The 16,248-nt window shown below is 35.8% G+C and overlaps 1 protein-coding gene across 3 annotated transcripts in view; it reads right to left on the bottom strand.

The window, feature by feature from the left end:
* Positions 1-427: 427 nt before the first annotated feature.
* Positions 428-16,248, bottom strand: part of BCLAF1 (BCL2-associated transcription factor 1) — a 19,574-nt gene continuing 3,753 nt past the window's right edge. Inside the window, exons 4-13 of one of the 3 annotated variants that reach the window (XM_010074907.1) lie at positions 14,793-15,692; positions 12,659-13,330; positions 12,376-12,545; positions 9,530-9,635; positions 8,513-8,597; positions 7,618-7,793; positions 6,290-6,470; positions 2,921-3,067; positions 1,023-1,232; positions 574-882 (exon numbers count right to left, since the gene is read on the bottom strand). In XM_010074907.1, coding sequence (XP_010073209.1) covers positions 877-882; positions 1,023-1,232; positions 2,921-3,067; positions 6,290-6,470; positions 7,618-7,793; positions 8,513-8,597; positions 9,530-9,635; positions 12,376-12,545; positions 12,659-13,330; positions 14,793-15,692 — 2,653 coding nt within the window. In that variant the 3' untranslated portion in view covers positions 574-876. Of the gene's footprint in view, positions 883-1,022; positions 1,233-2,920; positions 3,068-6,289; positions 6,471-6,998; positions 7,484-7,617; positions 7,794-8,512; positions 8,598-9,529; positions 9,636-12,375; positions 12,546-12,658; positions 13,331-14,792; positions 15,693-16,248 lie in introns of those variants that run through there. The other 2 variants (XM_010074908.1, XM_010074909.1) reach the window with 2 other exon arrangements.

Genomic DNA, 16,248 nt, shown 5'->3' with positions numbered 1-16,248 from the left:
AATGGAACTCACACTTTATAAAAATGTTTAGTATATCTGAAGTATTTTTACTGATTCAGGTTTTAACATATCTTGCTTTACTTTGTCAGAGATTTTTGTGGTGGTTTTTGTTTTGTTTCTCCCCTTCTCATCCCTGATTCCACTTGAGGTTGTAAATGTGATAGATGATTTAAAGACTTACTCTTGCCAAATTACATACCTGGAGAGGCAAGTCTACATAAAGAAATTAAAGAGATAGTATTAACAAACTGTAACAAGAAGTGATAAAAAAGAAGCTAGATTTCCTCACTAAATTCTTGCTGCACTCCCTAGCAGGGTGGAATAGGAATCCAGGTTTATCACTGACACGCTATGTAAATGTGATACTCGGGAACTAACATATAATCAGCATTTTACACAACTGTTTGTATTGGCACTATGACTGGACAACTACCCTTAAATAAATACACTTCTTATAAAAAGGCAACACACAAGTAGTAATCAATTTATAAAAAATGCTGCTCCAAGATTTCAGGTGTGCAGAACTGTAAGTTTACTTCAGAATAAAACACAGACAGAGGGGAGAATCAAAACTTTTAGAGTTGTACTTGACCATATATTTGGACAAAGCAGAATTACACTGCATATAACAAACAGTAAAATTTCTTAAAAGTTGTTACAAATATTTTACTTTCTACCTGTACGATCATTAACATAGTTTACTATATCAAGATTTTTTTTCTAAAGGCTTAAAACAAAAACAATTCCTCTAAACTACTTTCCAACAGTAAAATTTAAGTAAAATGCTTACATTCATTTGACAACAAAAAAAACATATTAAAAATGTTGTGTGGGTGGTGCAAGAGCTGCTCTTTCAGCTGCAACTTTCTTCCAAGGTTATTCCTGTGGAAAGAAAAAAAAAAAGTCTTCTTGTAAACTGTTAATAACCAAACTCTGAAATCTTTAAGTGATTCACTCACATGCCCACACAATTACTTGAGATTTTGCAAGATAAATTGTCTGCCACTTGCTAAACTGTTTACCTTTTCCTCTTTGCGTCTGTCCTTTTCTTCATTATTTTCAATCGTTTCTTCTTCATCTTCCACAATCCCATCCCCTTGATATTTGTCATGTGTCCACTTCGGACTGCTACCTGACTTTTTGAAGTTAAAACGGCCTCTGCCACGCTGGAAAGTACCACGGCCTCTTCCTCTTTTGGCCCAATAATCCACACCATCGTCTCTGTCATCATGCTACAATAACACCAGAAAAAGAATAAGGTTAGAACACCTCTTAAAGGTACCCCTTAAATGTTAGTACTCCAACATCAAATTTGTACTAGACGTAGAAATAAATAACTTTTTAACAGTTCAGATAATAACCTATAGAATACGTTATGAAGTTAATCCTTAACAATTCATGATGCTACAACTAAAACCACAACAATAAAATTGCTTTCAGAGCCCTTAATAGCTGTGGGTCTACTCAAATGTTTGCGAGTAACAAATCAGTTATCTGTCACTTATCTTCACTCAGAAGAATTACTCACTAGCTTTGAGAAAAAAAAAAACTGATTTTACAGGAAGAAGCTCTAGGAACATGCTAGGATTTTTTTTACTTTTACTTTAATGCAGAGATAGAGCTCTTTATACTTATTAAGGAAAAGTAATTGAAGGCAGTTTTCAGAAACCCTGCTTAACCTGCGCAATGTGGGGCAAATGAAGTTTAAACTGTTTAAATCTGACATTAACAAACAACAGTTGAGTTTCTTGAGTTAATAAACTAAAAGTTTGCTATCTTGTTACCAAATGTAGCCTTACATATAATTTTAGTAAGTCTTCTGACATTCACTTCATGCACTGCATGAACACTACAGACAATAATTTAATATAAAAATGGTTTATATTTAGAAGAGTGAGGTACACTTGCTTCAACTTTTTTTTTTTTACTTGTGATTTGGAAAGAAATCTTAATTATTAAACACATACCACACCTATATAAAGCAGTTTATTAACAATTATATATTGTAAGAACAGTTAAAGGGTGGCTATTTTTTTAAATTAAAAATTTTTTAGAGATGAGAAAAAAAATACTAGCCACAATTATTTGTTCTAGCTAATATAGAATTTCTTAATGAACAGATTATCACATCTCTTTCTGTGTTTATAGATCACAAAAGTTTACACGTGTGGGGAGACAGGAGAACTCCTTGTACAAACATCCAAATTGTGATTGCATTATTTCTTGGATTACCTGTTAAACATATTTGTGACTACCTATAATGCTATATAGGATAAGGTCTAATCTTCACTACTTAACATTTTCCAATGGTGACACAATATCCTTACAAGTTTGCAGGGTTAAGGAAATCAGCTGGAACAGAGGCTACGTATTCACTATACTACACTACTTACTGGGTGGTTACATCAACAATCCTCTTTTCATAATCCAGGTGGGAAAAAGGCATAAAAGCTAAAGTGATTTTCTTAGGACTATCACACTACTCGGTAAGAACACAAGGCGTGCTAATAAGAGTCAGCCTCCGTACATCTACAAATACCGTCAGCTTTTCCTGATCTTTCACTTCTGCAGACTTCCAGACCAAATCTAAGACAAAGCTCAAACACCATACAGACATAAATCCGGGAAAACACAGCACAGGTATTTTTGATTTAAAATTTGTTTTTAACAATTTTAGTCTGAGTCTGCTTCTCTCCCACTCACTGATGAAATTTTTGGAGACGAATTCCATGTCAGGCCTCAGTTATTGCCAGCCTGCTGTGGAAAGATGCAAGAGAAGCAGAACCAGGCACTACAACCACCCTGATATTCTCATGGTTACATAACTGAAGTCCCTGTCCGTACATGCATGCTACTTCTACGCTTGTAGAAAGTTTGAAAAACAAAAGCATGCATAAGATATTGAGTTCTCCACACCCACCAAGAAGTATTTCTTGCTTTTTGGGGTATATTCAGGATCCCACTCCTCTTCCTTCGGTCTCTTCTGAAAAGTAGTATTAGAGTTGCTGGGACCAGTATTTGTTCCAGCAAAGACTCCTCTGGCTCTTCCTCTGCCCCTAATTCGAAACTGATTAACCAAAATGTCATTTAATCCATTTACATAAAACCACAAAGAAGAATTCAAGTTCTCTATTACTGAAAATGTTCTTTCTGTGCTTAATTACAGTATCTGAAAGTGTAAAACTATTTTCAAATTCACATATTACCTTAAGTAATATATTCAAGCATTCACTTTGAAATAATGATTCTATTAAACTATATTGAAACACATTTGACTTCTTGGCATAAATTCACCCACAACCACGAAAAATAAGTTTTCTTTGACTGCTGTTAAACCAATGTGTTGCAACAAAAGGTCAGAAGAAGTTCCTGAAGCTGTTCATAGACAAAACCAAACAGAAAAACTAGAGCGAAAGAGGGAGAAAACTGTTAGGGGGAAAAGAAAGGTCATTTATGGAGTCAGTCATATTGGTAATGAAAAAGTGTGCTACAATACATACAAACAATGCAGTTTTCAAATAAATATATCCACTTTGTGTTACTCAAACATTTTCAACTGGGATTCAAAAATGTACTTTAGGCCAAATTAAATTTCAAATGAGTATATTCTTTACTCAGAAACTGGATCTTCAGGGTAACTGTACAAAAATGTGACAAGAAATTAATTTCATTTATTAAAAATAAGTATGTTTCATAAACACAGACCAAAAAAATATGTAATATGAAAGAGGAGTATTATGCACACTTACTTCCACAAAGCTCCAACATTACTAATGCAGAATTTATGCTGGACAGTTTTAAAACTACTCTGAAATCAGACTGAATAAACAATCGCTAAGAGGCTCATAAGACCTATCCACTACACTTTAGGCAAACAAAAAAAGAAAAATAATTTCTTGGAGAATCATCTGGAAAGTGACAGACTATCAGACTATCACCTGAAAAAACTGCACGAGGGGAAATACTACATGCTTTATTTCCAAGAGCTTTGAAACCTTTATAAAATTAGGGCACAACAAGCAGTATCACGGTGGGGGGGAAAAGGATGTAGAGACAAAATTATGACAGGATTAAAAAAAAAAAGATCAGCATTTCCTAGTATTATGTCCTATGATCAGGTTCCCTTTAAGAAAAATATCTAGAGCTTTTCTCAACACTGTATTAATACCCTCCCCCTTCCCACCAAGGCCATCTTTCAGGCAAAGAAATATGGGAGCCAAAATACACTATGGTGTTATCTTTATGGGCTTACTGCAAAGACCATCACAAAAAAGGACAGAGTACATTTTCTATAGAAAGAGAAAACTGCTTTTAAACAGAACTGTTACACACAGAATTCTTTAGAAGCTGGACACTAATGACAGTGTCATTAGAAGATTGTACTTACCCTTATTTCTGTGTTCCTACTTTGAAACTATTCATTATGTTTATGTACAAGAAGCGCAGAATTAAACATTATAGTCTATCAGCAAGTGTTAGTGAAAAATCATTGCTTATTTAACATTAAATTGACAGCTTAGCTTACAGTAAAGCCTACCCTATCCAGTAAGCTATGCTCTCCCAGTATATCAAGGCTTCCTGCCTTGGGGAGGATTCACAACCAAAACATTTACTCCAAAAGCAAAGTGGTATTTACGGGAATGCAGCCACTGTTAGCCTGCATTACAAAGACATCCCTACACTAGCCAGTCTGCATGTTTCAACACTATCTAAACTATATTCCTAAAGAGAAGATTTGAGTCAATAGGTTGGCCTATTTAGATTCTCCTCTTCAGACTGTTCAACAAGCCTGTGTGTGACCATGTATGCTATTAGGGAACAATAACCAGTTAATACTGCATAGTAAGAACTGGCAGTCACCAGCCAGTTAAATTAGTAGAACTCTTAAATAACTTTCCAATTACTTAAGTTTCACGTAAAGTAGCATCTCTTTCACAATACGTACAATCTGGCTTTACAAAGGAGTTAAGGTTTCCACCAATTAGAAGTTTTTTTCAACTGAAGCTCTACTTCCATTTAACTCAGTGCCACTAGTTTCTACAGCTAGAAATTGTGCTGATATTGTCATATTTGATGCCTACACCATTCAAGGGTTTACAGATTTATGCCACATAGCTGTTCCTTACTACAATTATAAAAACAAACAAACAAGAAAGGAGGAAATTATGCATTTTTACTGTTAGAAATTTAGAAATTTAAATTTTCTTTTAAATAACTACAGGTTTTTTAGATGGAAGACTCAAACCTTAACTCAAGTCCTGCACACCCCACATGCATTTCAGACACCCTCATGTACAGTTCAAAACTTCTTTTACACTACTACAAACAAGACGATGTACATTTATACCAAACAATTCATACTATTCAGTCTTAATTACAGCCTACATGAAAGAATTATTGTAAAAGTATGAAATTACTCCTACCTGTTATGTAAGTCTACTTAAAATTTTTTTCCCCACCCAAACATGGAACTTGGTTTTATGTGTTTTGTTTTGGTTTTGGAGTTTTTTTGAGTGTGTTTGGTTTTTATTGAAAGTATTCATCTTTTCAAGGCCTCCTTTATTATCCCTAGCCTTTCCTACTGTTCCTACATTTACCAATTAAATATCAGTAATTACATTAACATGGAGTTTAACTTTAAAATTTTTCTGAAGACTATAGTGGTCAACGTGTCACTTTCCAAATCACAATGCCAAAACACATTCCAGAGCTAAATTAATGGGCTTTCATGCTCACTGTGGCTAGTCCAGTCCAAAGAAACACTGAAAAATAACAAGTATACCATCTCCTCTCCTCAATACAACTATTTCAAGGTTGATGTATATTTTCAGTTATGTGCCATTTTCTATTTAACAAGTTGAAGGCATCACACACAAAGGAGGGCAAAACCAAACTGAAAATGACAAGGAAAAACAGAAGCTGCAGGGAGTTAGGGGGTAAGAGAGATCATAAGATTCAATCTTTACAGAGAGGTAAATTTTTAGATCCTGTTAGGAAACAACATCATTACAAAAGAGCAAGGAATAAGCAAGAAATCATCTTTCCTACCCTTACACTATGGTCTCCAATGGCATACTAATGCATATTCACACACCAATTAATTGCTATTGGACAGTGCTGGGAAAAAACCCAACTTTTCAGGTCTGGTACACCACATGAAAGAATTCAAGAATCACTGCTATAAAAGTAGTCTAGCCTGACATTTATCACTGCAACACTTTGTTATTTTATTTGTTGTACTATTAGTGAAGTGTTCATAATTTGGGGGAAAAATAAGAGAGCAACTTACAAAGGTGCCTCTTGGCCTGTTGACTCCTGCAAAACCAGAGTATTCTTTCTGTTCATGGTGGGTTTTGAACTCTTCATCTCTTTCTTTTTTGCAATCTTTCTCTTCTCGAGAACTGGATGAGGAAGAAGATGGGGAGGGAGATGGGGAGGACCGAGCACGATCTTGATCTCTTTTTTGTTTACTGAAAAATAAAAAGATACACTGTGTGCTATTTTAAAAGCACTGGATAGTCTGTAACATGCTAAACTAAAAAGGGTCTCTATATTTTATGAAAAACTATCCCCCTTCTGGTTATGAAGTCACATATGTTACATATTTCAGATGTTAAGGTGAAGTATAGTTCCACTTTCCAGCCTCGTCTTACACATTTAAATGCACTAAATGTATATTATTGCTAGTGAGTTGGAAAGCAGCAGTCTGCAAACTGCAAATACAGTTTTTCTATGTTTGATGCCATTAAGAGATTTCTGTTACTTTTAAGATCTGCCTTTTTTCTGAGGCAGAAAAACAGAAATTGAAGAGAGAAAACCTTCAAGGGAAAGTTTTACAGTAACTTTACATAGTTCAGTTTGCACACTGTTGAGAAGGTATGGTGTGGGCTTCCCTGCGTAGATGGCTGTATGGAATTAGCCAGTGGAAGATAATGTGGATACCAAAGTCAGAAAGTAAATAGGAAACAGGAAGCATAAGTAAAACTTCATTGTATATCCAGTACAAAGCAGGGAAAAAAATTCCTACAGGAAGACTTTTAGTAACCCCACAGTGGTACTAATTTGACCCGATTTACAAGACTTAATATTCTATTTCAAAAGAAGGTCATACCTGAAGTAACTCTTACCACTGCTACACAGTATCCACTGAGATATGCTAACATTTTTTTCTTAAAAACAGCCCACTAGCTTTATAGACAAAAATGAAAATTCCCCTTCTCACCCATGTTAAAACCTAAGTATCAGTAAGAGTCTCATACTCTGGGTGTTATGAGTTGAAAAAGTGCGGAATCAAGCATAACGAACCAAAGTTCTTACACAAACTGTTTATAGAAATGTATTGCATTGAAGTCCAACCTCCTGATGTAGCCTGGATAATAGGACAGATTAATTTGTCATTTTTTTTTTCAGTGTTAGCTTGCTATTCCAAAGTTTTTGTCCTCATCCACCATAAGCCGTGTAAAAGACAGATAATACATATTTGCTGTAAAACAAATAATTTTAATTGTTTAAATTTAAATGTTCCATTATACATTGAAAATTGAAAGCAATTAAGCTTACAATTAGAAAAAGGCTAATTAGAAGCTAAAAACCTATATAGGGACTTCAAACATTTACCTGTCATCTTTGTAAGATTTGTAATCCTTGTAATCTTTTGCAGTTTTCTCCTGCTTTCTTGACCCACTGGATTCCCTGGAACCCTTTGAGTCTCCTCGCTCTTTACTTCGCTCTTTTCTACGTCGGTCAATGTCATGCCGAAGATCAGCAGAATCACATCTTAATTTTTTATCTCCCTGTAAACAAATACATACTTTGGAACAACACTTTGAAATAAAACACCCAGAAGAGAATCAGAATGGAAAGGCAAGTTGTGCATCCACTTTCAAAAAAGCAAGACAGAATATACCTATTTTTCAACAAACTCTTCAGCACACAAATTGACTTTAAGTGAATGCCTTTTACATATAATGTCTAGATATTTAAAAAACAAAAACAAAAACCCAGCTAAGAATTTCATTTTCAAACAAGCATTCCCATCAAGCCAATAGGATACCTATTTTTTGATGCAGAAGACAGACCACAATACATGGTTTGGGAGGATGTTTTAAGTATTAATTTCTTATGGTGAATTGTTTTTAACAGATCACGAGCACCTTTTCAATTCAACCATACTACTCACTGATCACCTCAGTACTTTTTATTTTCTCCCCCCTTCTATTCTTTGTCCTTGCACAGCATAGCACCACCAAACTTGTCAAGAATGTCTAAGAAAGGAAGGGTGGGAGAAGACTTGACCTTAAATGCCATGTTATCAAGGTAGTAAAATCATGCCAAATAAGATGGCTTGTTGGCAACGTGTTTTCCGCAAAGGAAAAAAACATTGTTCTAAATACAAGTACCCCAGATATGATATACACAAATTATTTTTGTATTTTTATGCAGAAAGTTCAGATTTGAAGGGAAACACAAACTAAGTTTAGAAATACAGATAGGATGTTTACTTAGAACCTACTTTTTGACTTTCTTCTTTAAAGACTCTCTCTTCACCTGCTAAACGGGTATGCTTCCTCAGGGTACTTGGAGAGATGTCAATCCTCCTAAATGTAAAATAAAAGCAGTGTCTTGCCATATATACAGGTGAGTCTTAATGGCTCCAATTTCTCTTCAACAGAATACCGAGAAACAAGGCATTTTCACAGTAGAACAAACTTTTTGCATATAGAGCCCCACCATCAGAATACTGAATCAGACTAAGAATTAAAAACCTTGGTTCTGTTCTGAAGTATGCTAAAAACACACAGAAAACAAAATGTGGAAAATCAAACTGCCTAAGTACAGCTTTGAAGATTAAAAAAAATATGTTAAATGAGTTACTTCATTGTATCAAAAGATCAGTATATGTAGGCATCCGAAAAACCATCCCCCCAAGAAATCAACAACATTATGACAGTTTGCTGTAAAGTCAAAAAAACTTAACCTTAAAGAAAACTTATGAAGTTGAAAACTGAATATGGATATAATTCATCCTCACATGCAACACAAATATAGTACACTGCATCATAAAACGATAGCACATGATCAAAAACTACATCTGCATGCCTACCTTCTTACCTTTCAGGCTCTCAGATTTTTCAAAAAACTGCTGTAAATTAACACACACAAAAACTAAAGTAGTATGAGATGGAACATTTCACACTGAAGAATAAAGATGCATGTACAGGGCTTCTTTTCATCTTCAAGACATATGCCCCTCAATATTTGAGCACTGCATGTGAGAAAAGTAAATATATCCCAAATGAGGTACAGAAATAGAGAATACATCTGCTACAAAACCACAGGTGAAGCCAGACTTGGCTCAGATGAGTTCTCTTTTACAGAAGGGGGTTTTGGTGGGGTTTTTTTAGTATTTTGTATTTACACAGAAATTGACAAATTACTTGACACAGATTAGAAACAATGGGGTTCACAGAAGAAATATTTGCAAAGGTTATTTGAAACACAAAGAATCTACATATGCATTAACATATACCTATGTATTTCCGGGCTCTTTTGCCGGGTGCAGTGTTCTTCAGTAGCTTTTTGATATGCAGTGAACCTCTCATTTAGGGTCATTCCAGCTGACTTGAAGTATTGCTCTGTTGGTTACAATAGAAAAAAACACTGTTTCATTAGTTTAATTCAACAGACAGGTATTTTACTCCTGATAGAAAGGCAAGTAGCAGGCAAAAACAGTATTTTCAATGAAGCTATTGGGACAAGCAAATGTGGTGTTTTTCCCTATTTTTACTCATTCTGCAACCCAAACAAAGAAACAGTGCACAGCATCACTGCAGGTCTACTTATAATTCTGCCATGACTGTATTACATCTAATTCAAGCATCATTTACTGACTGGACTCACTCATTTTCAATGACATTTTCCTCTAACAAAACAGAAGGAGCAATTTCTTAACAGTTACTTTATACTTTGCCCATAAGAGAAGATGAAGTTACTTTGAGTCACGAATACTTGCAATAAGTATATTTTACTATTCATCTCATCTTTAACTTAAAATAGTAGTTAATTCAGTGAAAACAAGTAATGTATGCTTCAATAACTACATGAATGACCTAACAAGTCATTTCTTAAAGGAATATAATTTCTTGACTTGACGTTGTGATGATAAACGATCCAAGACAATTAACAACACACCTACATGTAAATAAATTCATTTAAGCATCTGGCATCTTGGCAAACTTGACAACTTCTCTGACAAATTTTCTCTTTCCTTCAGAGACAGTTAAATTAGCAACAGCAAAACTCAGTTTTTAAACCAGCTCAACAAATGTGTTTAAATGTAATATAGAAATACATAAAGTCATGAGCTATGAAATGTTACATATGAAGCAAGCTATCTGCTTAACAGGTCAACATACATCTGTATCAACTTACCGCCCAGCATCCAGTATTTGTCTCATAACCAACCATTAAAACTTGAAACGGCCACTACAAGGGTAGTGCCTCAATCATAATTCCATCAAACACAGGAATTTGAGCTAGCAATTCTGTTTTTATGCCATTTTTGCCAGGAAGACAGAAGGTTCAACTTTGCCTGTTTGGCATCTGTATCTTTCAACAGCTATTTTACTTTTGTAACATGGATTTTGCCATTTCAAAACACATTCCAGGACCTAGTTACAATGAAAAAGAAAACATCACTGGGCATTTTCAGCTCTACATTAATAAAGAGCTGTTCAGACTGGTCGCATCACACCAATAACGAACATAGTAACTCTTGACAATTTTGACAAAAGTTAAAATCTGATCACAGACCACAGTAAATTTGAAACTTAAAGCGAGGTTCTGCTTTCAAAAACAACCATAACTGTACATATTCTAATAACTTGACCAGCTAGGCTGTTAAAGCTGTTATATTTACCAGGTATTTTTTTAACATACAAAGTTTACAGAAAAACAGTGTATTCTGTGATCAACACATGAGTTTCAGGAATACTATTTCACCTACAGCCTACATACGTACCATATAAGCAAAAATTTACAGAAGCTCTCACTGCATTGAACTTTAAATCTGTTTACATATCAATAAAATAGATACTTTCACAACAAAGATCAATATATTCTAAACAAGTGTCCCATAAGAATTTTTTTTTAAACTCATACATTATCACAATCTATTACTGTTGACTATTACTTTACTCTTTATAAGTAACTAAAAATACAGGAAATCATTCAGCCTTAGTAATATGAATTTTGTCAACAAAAATGAGACTTTTAAGGTAACCTTAGCACATACTTCTAGCATGCAAGTCTTTGGAATTTTAGAAGTTAAGGCATCTTAAAAAACAATGTTTACAGACAGACACACTGAAACTGGTCACCTAATTAAGCATTTCCATACTCCCCCTTTGAATAATAATAATGGCAAAATTATGGAAGAATTTGCTGGTGAAAATATTATCTCAGTACATTAAACACAAGAACAAGACAACAGCCCAGTGAAATAAAGTAAATGCTATGGAAAAAAAAAGCATTTAAAGAACTCTCCAGATATCCTCATTGGATTTTAAGGACTTACGTACTTTCCCATCAGAAAACTTGGACAGGATATGTGACCAAAATGAAATATATCTACTTGGATGGTTTGGGATTGGGTTTTGGTGGTTTGGGGTTTTTTCGTTGTTGTTTAGTTGGGGTTTTTGGGGCGTTTAAAGTAAGCCACCACTACTGTTAAATCAAAAAACAGTTAGTGTATAATTCATTTAATGGAGGTTTATTTAGCCACTGCCAAGTTCTTGTAAACGAAATTCCTGGCTCCAGCACTACCATACTGTCAAATAGGAATAAAATGAAATATCACAGTGTGATTTAATATTTAGAGCACAATTTTTCTTGAATCCTAATATTTTGATATTTTAAAAAAAAACCTTCAAATAAGGGTTATTTTTCTAACAAGAACCTGGAAATGAGCTGGGTGCTCCAAAAGGACTGCCATTGTACTTACAGTGCAAAAGACACCCATCAACCTGTCACATCACACCACTTAATACAAAATTGTATGTTAGAGCCATAAAAATAATACTAAATAAGAAAAGACTGACCAAAATAATATGTTTACACTGTAAAAATTCAAACTTTATATCCTACTCAGGCTCAAAAATTAATCCAGAAATATAGTATAACTGCTATTATGCTCTACATTGCCTGGGATTTTTTTTGACACTAGCTTCTGTGTCTATTATTTTTATGTGTACCTCACAAGGAAGAAAGTCTGACTAAATAAAATTTTTTAAAGGGCTGAAACCTTTCTGTATTAGAAATAGCAGGCTTAAATGAAGTTGTCAGACCTGTATTCGGTACGATAAACTGAATACATACCTTTGACATGATGAACCAAGGACACAATGTGCTGAATAAATGATTCTGACGTGCTTTTGCTGGCCTGTGGCAACTTAATGTGGTCAAAGATGGATCGGAACTCTTGCTCCTTCTTGACGGAATGGACAAGTGTGCTAGCAAGCAGCCTGTCTTTAGTCAAGGAAGCAGGTCTAAAATGCATCAACAACAAAAAAAGACACACAAAAAGAAACCACTAGTTTAAATAAAGATGAATGACACTGCAGGCAGGTGGAGAACCACACTGTAAAGAGGAATAATTTACCTATTGGAATCATCAAGAGGTACCGGTGCCATTTTGAGTTTAACTTCGGGACGATGGGAGTCACTGGCTATCATTTTGATCCTAAGTGGGCTCTCCTCTCTGAAGGTGGATTTTTCTCTCGCATCCAGATTCTTGTGTAGAGGGGGACTGTAATCAAAGAGTTCTTTGAGCTTTTCAGACTTTACCTGCTCAGGTGACTGACTTTCTTTCTTCATCATTAGTCTCTCAGAACTCTTGTCTTCTTCCTTGTGCTTATCTTTTGTTGCACTAGGCCTTTCCACTACATAGCCAGTCTCTTTAAGCTTATAATTTTTCTCATCTCTAAATCCATCGCTCTCTCTATTGCCCTTGATTGATATTTTAGATTTGTATTTGGTTCCTTCCTCCTCAGCATTCCGGTGAGATGCAGTAGGAAAATTTTTACCCTGATCTGCCAGGACAGACTTTCTGAACTGTCTGTAATCCTCTGTCTCCTCTGTGTCCTCCCCTTCAGAGTCATTAAACTTTTCTTTCCCAGTCTCTTTATCAACGAAAAAATCTAAAGTTTCCTGTTCCTCCCATTCCCTTTCTCCCTCTGTCCTCCCTTTTTCTGATCCTCTCTCCTTCTGGGCCTCCTTCTCCCTGGTATTACCCCTATCAAGCAGGTATACTCTAGACTCTTCATCTGTGTACCTGTGGATAGCAAAGAAGAGACTGGTAACTCTGGATTGCATTCATTCCAGTTCACTTGCATTCCTCTTTTCTGTCAATCCCACACCAAGAAGAAGAAAATACATTCCTCTGAGCAATTCAACTTCAGCATGCAACACTCCGCACACCATTAATACTGTACCCACTGTCATTTACGTACTGCTGGGGGCACGTGAAGAATGTAATGCCTTTCTGTAGAACACCTAGAAATTCTGTGCTTGAGTTTATAAACAAGTGGTTGGTTTATCTGTTCTTTCTTAATCATTACCCAGTTTCACATTCTCTTACACCAGTCTTTTTTTCCATCAAATTCACATGAAATTTGATAATTCAGCCTGCAATTCATTTTTGTACTTCTTTTAGTGAAAAAGTTTAAGGAGTGCCATAAAAAAAGCTAATGATTTTCAAGATCCTGCATATTTCTAAAAGAATTCCAAAATCTGACACTGACTTAATGCATTCACTATATTGCATGCAAGCAGGGAACCTTTAGAAGGCAGCTCTCCTAAACACAGAAACTCTATTACCAAGTAATTATTTCAGTCACTGCCTTAACTGTTTTCACATAAATCCTAATATGTTCACCAACTCCACAACATCTAACCCAGGGGAAGTCTTTTTTTTTTTTTTAAATCTTCTAAGCAGTATATTTTCACATAATAAACCACTGTCTGGACAAATTCATTTAAAAGGTTACAGTCAAACCTATACAGCATAGTCACAGCTTTGCTCTATAACTCATTTTATAAGATAACCACTAAGGTAAAAATCACATGAGAAAGGAAGAGTCTAATGTCAGTAAAATTTTTACAACTTTTTAAAATTACTACTATATAAAACATTTTAAGAGCAAAGAATTTCACGTTAACTGAAAAACATACATTCAACTTAAAATATGTTGTCCTTCATGTTGATAGAATTATGTGCCAAAATACCAAGACCTACCCTCTTTCATAAGTAATGCAAGCCAATGCATCAAAGCTGTCATACCGCACCACACAATTAGCAATGGATGCTGAAGAAATCATTGTACAACATCTGCTTTCTTAGTCTGCCACAAGATTTCCATCTCAAACTACACAAAGCATTAAAATTTTAAAGTATTTGAACAGAATTCATTATGAAGCAAGCAAGTCTGATGCACTATTCCAATTAAGATTTTTCTTAACAGTAAATGGTGTATAAGAAAATACACTGTAAAGGAAAAGCACAAACCAATTTTTCCTCAAGGACACATGTCCCTGTCTCCACTAGCCAAGAACTTGAAGCATCTTAGGAGGAACAGAGGTATGTTTCAAGCTCAATTCCAGCCAGACTAAAATTAGTAGTATTTATTCCATAGTGTTCCATATTGCATTTTCCAAGGCACAGTGATGATCTTGTCCAGACTCTACAACAGACAGCATTTTAAGAGGCAACATTAAGCTTATAATTTAATTCTTACCTTTTCATAAACTTTCCACCTTTTGCAGTTTCCTGTTCACCACCCTCAGGATAAAATGACCGCACTCGAGCCTCCTCACGAGGAGCACTCTGTGATGGGATTGTCTTTGCAGGGCTTCTCCTTGAAGGGATGTGATGCAATGGGCTATTCTGAGAAGGACTGTAACGGCTAGAACCATTTCCAACAGAACCAGAGCCAGACCTCTCAGGACTATGCTGAATGGAATGGGAATGTTGAGGTGTGTCCTTTGCTGAGTGGGCTGTGCTAAGCAAAGGGGCATCAGAGCAAGATGAACTAGGTGGGGTGGCAATAGAAGGACTATGGGGTGACCTTGGACTGTTATCATAGGCTGAAAGGCCAGGCCAAATGTCGCCAGAAGCTGCTGATGATTTGTTAAAATCGTCAAGAGACTCTGATGGGTCATGTTCAAATGTATCTTTCTGTTCATCTTGTGATTTACTTTTCGAAGGGCTATCTTGCAAAGGAGCCCCTTCAGTTTTCTTTGCCTGCTTTTCCAGAGACGCACGTCTTTTGGAAGAGACAGGTGATTTGCTGTATGGGGATGAAGAACGAGATGAAGAGGACCTTGGGGACCTGGAAGATCTGTAAGACCGACGAGATCTGCTCCGGGACCTCTGGGAAGACACAGACCTTCGTTTTGGACTTCTGGAACGTGAACGGCCACGCCTAGGGCTTCGGGAGTGTCTTCGGTTCCAGACAGGCCTATAACCTCCACGATGGTATCTACCACCACCTCCTTGATAATACCCTCTACCTCTTCCTCTGTAACCATAGGGACGTCTCATTCCTCTATTATTTCTGTAATCTCTGCGATAATCTCTAGAATAAACACGATCCCTGCTGCGAGATCGTGAATATGTCCTTGATCGAGACCTAGAACTAAAAGTAAAAAGCAAACATTAACATGTGAGAATTAAAAAAAAAAAGGTGTGTGACACTAAATGTTAGATTTCTCAAATTCAGTCAGAATGGTAAAGGAAACAGACATAGTCATTAAGTAGCTTCTACAATCTATCTTTATTGTTTATTTCTGTCTCAAAGGATTATAATAAACATGTCTATACTCCTAAGGGCTGTGAAACTTAGACTTCAGCATCACAATTAAGACATTACCAGCCTCAGTGGCTTGCCCTGCCATTTTATAAGAGATTATCACCACTCTGGAACATGGCATTCCTCAGCCATCACAGGTCACAGCCCGGAACGTGAAGTTACATGACCCCCCCAGTTTAATACACCAGCCTGTGGACACCAGCTGAAGAGGCAGTAAACATTCAGTTCAGCCACTTCTTTTATGGGAGATGGCAATGTCCACTAGTAAGAAAGGTGAGGAAAAGGGTGGAGGCAACTGAGAACACAAGATAAAGCAAAGCTTATCTGCTGAAGCCTTAAGTTACTCCAGATCTGAAAAGCTGCATGAGAAATACAGAACAAG

This window comes from Pterocles gutturalis, unplaced genomic scaffold (assembly GCF_000699245.1).
Source record: "Pterocles gutturalis isolate BGI_N339 unplaced genomic scaffold, ASM69924v1 scaffold51492, whole genome shotgun sequence".
Lineage (NCBI taxonomy): Eukaryota > Metazoa > Chordata > Aves > Pterocliformes > Pteroclidae > Pterocles > Pterocles gutturalis.
The sequence above is the reverse complement of the archived record's forward strand: the minus strand, read 5'-3'. Positions and strand labels throughout refer to the sequence as shown.